Here is an 8,647-nt window from a genome sequence, read left to right on the forward strand (position 1 = left end):
TGCAGCTGAAGTGGCAGTTACGGAGCCAGCAGGGGTTACCTGTAGTTCTGATTTTCAAGGCAGCATCAGCCACTGCAATTTGAAAGGACATTACCTGGCCAGAAGAAAAGTAACAAAAAGAGCAGCATTCCAACAAGCTCCTCTCAGAAATTGCAGCTTACGTGCAAGTTGTGACTTAAATACGTGGCAGGTTTTGTTCACATTGTAAAAAAATCTGTTCACAGCCAGTATGAGGAGGTTTAATTTTTTTTCCCAGTGTGCTGATAGGAAGCTGAGGACAGTTGCAAGCATTTGGCTTACCACCTACTGGCACGTTGGTGGAAATTTATTCCTTCACTTTGCAATCAAAGCGATCACAAGCTATCAAACTCCATTTGCCTGAAGGAGATCTCGGAGAAGCCGGACAAAGGTTTACCCCCAACGAGCAGCAGCACGTTGGTATCACTGCTAACATCATCCACCACGGTCACGCGCTGACACTCGGTTCCCTCTACTTCTCCCACAGTCTGAGCAGCAGCAAAAGTCTCTTTTTCTGAAGAGGCAAACAGGTGGAGAGACTTGTCCGTGGACAAAATGCCTGTTGCTCTGTTTGGGTCCGGTTCTGCCTCTGAAGTGGTCGGAAACACACAAAAGGCCCCTGGCTCCAGAGGCAAGCTGAAGGTTTTCATTTCAATCCCGTCGCTTTCCTCGTTGCTGAACGCTCGGTACGCGGGCTGGTGACGAAAGTAGCTGCAGAAGTGAGTGTGCTTCGGGATGGTCACCAGCTGGTGACGGTCCTTCTGCTTACTCTTCCAATGGCTGGGGAATGTGTTAGTGAAATCTGAGGTAGTCTGGAAATCAACACCAATTCCTAAGACGCAGTGATACATTTTAGGAGAAAAGTTTGCCTTTGTAGTACTACTAAGCTTCTTCCATGCCTGTGTATGGAAATGGTACTTCCAGAGGTCATCACTAGGACTGGAATTTGAAATCCCTCCACCAAAAATCAGCATAGAGTCTTTGAAGACTATTGAAGCATGACCTACCACTGGAGGAGGTCCTTGGCTAAATGTAAGAGAAACCAGCAGTTAAGGGGAGACCAACAAGAAACTTAACACTGATTTTAACCTCTGTTTTTCTTTTGACTCAAAAGAATGACTGCTAAACAGCTGCACTGGGACATCAAAATTACACTGCTGACAGCTGCATCAATGCATTGCCAACAGCTCTTCCAAGCAAAGCCAACTGGAGCGCCAGGGATGGCAGCAGTACTATGTCTTGATCTGAACAATTCCTACAATCACCGAAAGGGCAACATCTCCCTCTCTACCTGCACGCACTACCAAATGGTAAGATTAACTGTCTCTTTCTGTGTTAATGTAGTGTAACAAATAGTATAGTTTACCTTGTTCTGATGTTGGACCAGCTGCTGCTTACAAAGTCCCACTTCCATAAGTCCTTCTGTTCGCTCAGCCCCATCAGCCCTCCGAAGAGGTACATGCCTGTATGGTAAACCACTGCTGAATGGCCATGCCGAGGCCCTGGGCCAGTATTGTGAGATGGGGTGGAAACACACAACCATTTTCTTGTGTCTGAAAGCAAAATACGAACTTATGGATGTACCAAATTTACCCTAATATTTGAGAAGGGATTTACTTAAGAACAAGGTAACTATTCTGTTGGAGAATAAGCGTTTTTGCTCTAAGCTTATTGTATTACAAGTTAACGGCTTAAATTCTGACACTGAAAAAGTGTATTTTAAAAATCAGTTTTGAAATAAACTTTTAATGAAAATGTCAGATGCTGTATGACAGATGCCATGGAAATTTTATTTACAGAGCAGTTTTTTCTACGGCTTTGTTAATTCATTAACTGTGGCACGGAAAGATAACTTCCTGGCTGTAAGAGGGAAAAATCAGTCAACAAAAACATTCCTTCATTAATGTTTGTGCTTATTCTCCCTGTGAGGGAATGAAGGATGAGATAAACTCATCATTCATTTCAAACTAGTGACTGAATGGCCACCAGATAACAAAAGCTATCCATTTAGGAAGTCTCTGGGAATCATCTGGTTTGCAACCACCGGATTAGTGATGAATATGCAAATGAAACCAACTCCTGTCAGGTTTGGCTCCCCATGGTCAGCTCTAGATGTGAGATTCAAAAGATGGCATTAAAAGGCTGAATTCAGGGCCTCCGCTGCATCTGAAAGCTTTTGGTAATCCTTGAAGTATTTAGTGAATAGTGAACAAAACATTATCCCTGATTTTCAGCTCTAGAACTGCTGGGTATTAATTTAATTGACAGAACTCATAATTAAATGCTGCCAAACAGAAGCCAAAAGTAACTTACAACATTTCTACTGATTAGAATTTTTTTAACAGAGCAAGCCGTTCTTTCCTGCAGCAGTCATCCTTTTACACTGGATCAAACCCGTATCTCCTTTTAACTCACCGAAATGGAAAGTCCAAAACTCCTGTGAAATGCCTCTGATGCCAAAGTATCCCCCGTAGATGTACATGCTGGAATGGTACACTACTGCACTGTGGCCTTTCCTGTTAGTTGGTGCCAAGCTCTAAAACAGCGTAATAATAAGGCAAAAAGCTTTTAACAGATCAAGTCGTATCAGTAGCAATGTCTGTCTTGGGAATATTCCTGAGTAATGAAAACCATGGCTTCGGGTCGTGTTAAACTTCTTTGAAAATACAGAATAAATCCACCACTGAAGACTTGTGTGGATAAATACAAACCATTCTCAGATCTAAGCAACCGTCCCTTTTTAAGTCCACCACAACATCATGTGCCTACAGCCTCTCCCGACTGCGAGGCATAGTTTCAGGACACGTTGTAAATATATCGGGCAGCTCTTGGGAACGTAATAGTGGAATGTAGCCCTTTCCACTGTCAAGCTCAGCCTTTCCACACTGAGGAAACTTTAGTCCCAAGACTAACTCTCACTCATTTTGCTTGGTGTGGATTTACCCTGCCACAAGTCCTAGGTTGTGCCCGGACCCTCAGCAGAAAACCAGGTGGTTCCCTCTGCATCTGCAGCAGTTCTCAGCGCTGCTGAGAGTCGTGGACCCAAACCTTGCGATGCCCAGGTAAAGCTGAAACAAAATGTAAGGCAAGTGTTTGGTTTTGTTCTTTTACAGCCCAGTTTTTGGGAGGTGGGGAAGCCATGGCCTTCTCTCTATATTCAGTTCATATTCTGTAATTTGAAAATGACAGAGAAAGAGGAAAACTAAAAGGAAAAAGAAGAGGAAAACTAAATAATTACAAGAACCTACTTACTCCTGTATGTGTAAGAAGGAATTGATACACAGTTCCATTAAAATTGGAGGCACAGTCCTATGCTTTAGCAGAAACTGAATTACGTGGCTGATGGGTTTTCCCTAGGGAAAATATAGTGAAGGGAAGGACTAAGGCACTTATTAAATTGAACCCATGTGGGATTTAAGAAAACATGCATTGGCAGAGACAGTAGAAGCCCCAGTCTTGGGCACAGGAAGCGTCAGCAACATGGCCTCAAGGTAAAGTAAATAAGGCAACGCTCGAGCTAAACGCACGCTGAGAAGCTTGTAAGTGAAGTAACTGCCACCTGTCTGCTTATTCGTGTGTTTAGTGAAATGCAAGTTCAGATTTGTTGTACGTGAACAAAATTTCATCAACCATATAACACGTTTTTTCCCCCTCAAATGACCCGGCAGTTCCAAACTTTCTCTTGACTCCTCCAGCAAGCGCGAGTAGCCTCAGCAGTAACTGTGTCAAACCTTAACAATGCTTTTTGTGCAATTTCGTGGTGTGGTAACAATGTGAGGATGAAGTTCCAATAGCAAAAAATGAGTTACTCTTTACAAGTGACGTAAAACTGATCTCGTAAGACCAAGACACAAATGCTTCCACTGAGGTTTCAGTTAGAAGTGGCAGTATCTTGGTGAGTCCACGTGTTCAGACTGAAGAAATGGAAAATACTGCAGCCCTTCAGATTTCAAAATTTATTAGTGTGACTGCCAATCTGTTTTCACAACCCTACTTTTAAAAGCATAGACTTCATGTATGGTTGCAACATTGCATTTAAAATTAGTTCTCTTGATAAGCATTTCAGAAGAACAGAAGCAGTAGGAGAGGAGAGGACTTAACTTCTTACACAGGCTTAAAATTTAAGAGCCATATTTTTAAACACTGTTTTAAAGAAGGAAAAAGCCTTAATTATTGCAAGTGCAAAGAAATAAAGTATAGCCACATGTCTCTGAAAAGATAAGATTGGAACTGTTCGGGGGAACATATTTCAAAGCAATCTGTTTAATCAACAAAGCAACAGGCATTTGATTCACACATTCACCACTTCCTGGCTCCTTACCTCCGTCTCTGCTGGTACGTTACGGCACTCTGTCCATCTTGCAGAATCTAGGGGATTGTTTTAATAAAGCGCAGTTTATATCCCAGACCACAAGAGGACACTCCTCCAACATTAATTTTTCAAATTACACATCTAATTTTCCAGTAAGTCTCATCCTGGTCTTTTCCACTGACAAGGACGAAGAAATCCATTTCCCACTGAGACAGCAGTACCAAGGGACTTCCAGGAGACATACTTTAGTTTTCCTATATCTTTATCTGATATCGAATCACAGAGATACCATATTGTATTTCCTGTTTCCTAAGGCTAAATTTCACAATGCAGAAATAATCTGTGATTTTCAGCATTTTCTGAACTTGCAGAATCCCCAGATTTACCGATGGATGTATGGCTCCTACTTATTACGTAAACCTTACGACAGCAGCCTTATTTCTTTTGATCCTTTTCACAGATCCCTTAAAAGTAGTCCTCAAATAACAGTCAGAAATCACCGATCTGTGATCACCACAAAGGAGCAGAAATACCGGATACTCAGCGTCAGAGGTAGGAGGAGAAAGCAGTGCAAGCCTACCTTAGTAAAAGCTATACTTGCCAGGAAAAATTTTAAATAATGATTCTGAAAAAACTAGACACACAACAATTTTTGAATAACTCACTCCCAATTTCACTGGTAAGCACTGCGAGTAATAAGATGCTTTCTCCTATGAAATATATTCTGCCTGAGGATCTCTGTTCTTTCAGCTGGTGAGTATTTCAGACAAATGGTGGAAAACAAAGAAAGGATTAAAAAACCCCCCTTGACTTAAGGTTACATAGTGACCTAGAAAAAGAGGCCAGGAAACTTACATGTTGGTCTTACTGCAAGATTTACTAGCTCAAAAAGAAATGAGTCTCTCTCTCCCCCCTTCATCTGACATCAAAATAAGCAGCCGTTACTATACACAGTGTTTCCAATGGGAGAACATGCAGTGTATGACATTGCTATTAAATTCAAATGTTGCACTGCTTTTAGCAGAACACACACTTAAGAGATACCAAATGTTTGTTCTTAGGAAAAAAAAACAACTGTGTTATGCAATGTTGACGTGTGTTTTCCACCTTCTCATTTAATTAGACTTGTTTTCTCCTGTTACATCATTGCTGTTCCCAGCTTATGTATTTCTTCAGTAAAAATGCAAAATGACATACACTTTACTGATCTACTGTCTTCCATAATAAAACAAAGAGCTTGGTTTTAAAAATTTATGTAACTTAAGGAAAATACTTTAAATATTATATGGGTTATTGGGTTTTATGACCAAACAATAAACTTCAAGGGAGGAGAGGAATGGAAATTCTGAGACTTTAAAATACGTAGAACTTTCCCATAAAATACATTCTAATTAAAGTAAGAGCTGACTCTCTGATAGCTTAACAACCTGATTTCAGGGGGAAAATATGAACACAGTTTTACACACATTACTTCTCATAAAGCCTAGGGAAGGCTATGTTACAAGCAGCAGAAAACAGTTCGGTTCTTACTATTTATTAGTACCTATGGATTTGGAATGTCCCATAGAAGAGACTGGCTATTGTGTATCATACCGATGTCATATATCCAGAGAGGAGTTTTTGCTTGTGTGAAAGCAGAATCCACCATCCCACCAAAAACATACAGGGTGCCCTGCGAAATGCAAACATATTTGTCACAGCATAAAAATTATTTTTAAAACAATTCTTAAATGAAAAGGCCTCCATCACCACAATAGAATTAACAGTGATGCACATGATGATCTATTAACAATTCAAGAGGCAATGATAAAAAGCCACCAACTTTCAGTCCTGTCTTTATCCTCTCCCACCAGGACACTGATGAATGTTGTGCTTTTTAACGGGGACAGCATTCCAGAAGCACTCGCTTCCTCCTCAGTCTGGGACCGCCTGAGGGATGGGGATCTGGAGCTCCCAGGGGCATTGCTCAGGTAATATGATATTATGCGTGTTGATAGAAAGATTTCATTGCATTGCAGCTCCTGATATCCTAAATTCTGTTTTTCCCTCACAGGCAAAGCTGTAATTCTTACTCGCTTTCAATTCCCCTCTTCTATGCAAGTTCTTAAGTGAATGTTTTTATGCTGTAGCTTATCATGCAAATGAATTCACAGCAACTGTTACAACTAAGTCAAAGAATGTGCTGCCAAGGTCTTTATTTTGTGTTGCTATTATGTACTGAGCATTGACTGAGGAAATCAGGGAGCTGCACGCTGCCGCAAAGCTAAAATGCTGTCACTTTATTCAGAAAGATTCCAAAACATTGGTACAGCTACATCCTGAATCGCACTGACATAGAAGTATTTTCTGGGTATAGTATTTCAGCACATAATAATCTATGGCGTTTTATTTCATTGTCTAATAGGAAATAAAATGTTAGGGTACAATATAAATCCTGGTCTACTACCTTATAAGCCACCATTGAGTGTTCTTCCAGTTCTTCTGGGCCATCTGTTGAGCAATCCAGCATTTCCCATTCATTTTTCACTACAAACCAAAGTTGAAGTTAAGAGAGCGGTGCGCTCAACACATAAACATGAGGGAAAAGGTGAAAAGATCAGCTTGGATTTGGCTGCACTGCCAGAGTCAATGGGGCAAAAAGAAGCCTTTTGTCATCTTTCCTCTCTGTTAGTTCAGAAGACTGAGGCGTTTCCCCTATAATTAAATGTGTGCGTTTTTCTATTTATAGAAATTGATCTTGTTACTGCTTTTATTTTAATGCTATACTGCTACCTACATCAAAACCCATCTATCCCATGAGCATGAACCCCAGCACAATTCTATGTTTTATTCCAGTAACAACAATTGAACAGGGAACACTATGCATCAAGTAAAAGAATACAAAGTGTCATATTAATACATTCTTACAAGGTGGTGTATTCATAGGTTCCCTTTGTGTGCTTTTCCCGTGTTAAAGAGTCAATAAAGCTATGTCTTTGATACCGCTTGCTAGAGCTAGAATGTTTGAAATTACTCAGTATTTGTGGTTTAAAAAAAGGAAACGAACTGAAATCTAAACTTTCTGGGACCCCTGCGACAGGAACAAACACACCCCGCTTGCCCGATGAACAAAACGCAGTTTATCTATCATTTTGATGGAGGGACTTTAAATGGGGATAATGTGTTAACTGCTGAGTATCCCCAATTCTAGGATGGCTGATTGTAGCATCTGTCTAATCCTGACACACAAGTGAAGGGGCAAACTTACCTATATTGTATCGCCAAAAATCCCTAAGACTGGTGGTGTTCCTCCCTCCATAGAGATAAACAAATCCTCTGCAAATAATGCAAGCATGTTTATATCGATCGCAGGGACAGGGCTTCTGTTGGGGTGCAGATTTCCAGTCACAGTGTGCAGCTTTTCCTTTCATGCTGACAACTAGGATCTTATCCAAGTATCAGCTTCCAAAGGACAGCCATGTCAGTGGAGGGTCCCAAAACATCAGGGACAGGGCTTAAACCCTGCTTGGTCTGTAAACAGACAAAAAAATAGTTTCAGATTAAAAAAAAAAAAAAAAAAAGATGGAAAAAAAAGAAAAGTCTCTGCCTTATCATAGATAAAAAGGGACTGTGTTATCTTTTCATTCCTGTCAAAAGCAACCTGACAATTTTTGCCATCTGTGGTAATACACTAACTGAAATAAAGCATTTGCAATGCTGACTGTCAAAGTCTTGAATCAGCAAGGATGGGACAGGAGCATTCCTGGAGCTGAAAGTTTTCCGAAGGATACGGACGAGTTGAAGTGGTTAACTGCAAGTACTTAAAGCAAACCTGTACTTAAAACAAAATTTGGAAAGAGCAAATATTACAGATGAAAGTAATGCATTAGCAGTTATCCAGAATTTATATAGAATTTAATCTGTAAACCAGCTGAAATTAGGATACATCTGGAAAAAATGACACTATTCCTTCACTGCCACAAGATGTCACTGTGTTCTGTGAAGCCAGAAGTACCAGGACCAACATTCCTCTATTAATCCTCTTTAAAATACATCATGGCCAAATTCTGGGATTTGCACTGGTAACATGTCTGAGGTGACACACGTCACCAAATTAGGTGACAAAGACTCCCACTTCCATGACTATTTCAGTGAAAGACAGATTCCAGCTGTATTGAGGACCTAGGATGGAAATTGATAGGTAATGATCTCTCAGTATGGACACACTGTTATCTCTTAAGTGCTATAAAGTAATGCCTGGTCTTCCACAGTTGCTGGTGTTTTCCACACTTAACTTCTCCAGTTTAAATATGAAAGTATTTAGCATCCCAGTGGATA

The 8,647-nt window shown here is 40.5% G+C and overlaps 1 protein-coding gene across 1 annotated transcript; it reads right to left on the reverse strand.

The window, feature by feature from the left end:
• Window positions 1–353: 353 nt before the first annotated feature.
• LOC147528379 (uncharacterized) lies at window positions 354–7,740 on the reverse strand. Its single transcript, XM_086615974.1, has 7 exons — window positions 7,578–7,740; window positions 6,777–6,856; window positions 5,924–6,002; window positions 4,340–4,386; window positions 2,434–2,554; window positions 1,385–1,571; window positions 354–1,044 (listed from the first exon to the last, which is right to left on the reverse strand). Exons 1-7 carry the CDS (start codon window positions 7,738–7,740, stop codon window positions 354–356), a joined length of 1,368 nt encoding a protein of 455 aa, XP_086472100.1.
• Between the last annotated feature and the right edge of the window lie 907 nt (window positions 7,741–8,647).

This window comes from Tauraco erythrolophus, chromosome 8, assembly GCF_009769465.1.
Source record: "Tauraco erythrolophus isolate bTauEry1 chromosome 8, bTauEry1.pri, whole genome shotgun sequence".
NCBI classification, from domain to species: Eukaryota; Metazoa; Chordata; class Aves; order Musophagiformes; family Musophagidae; genus Tauraco; species Tauraco erythrolophus.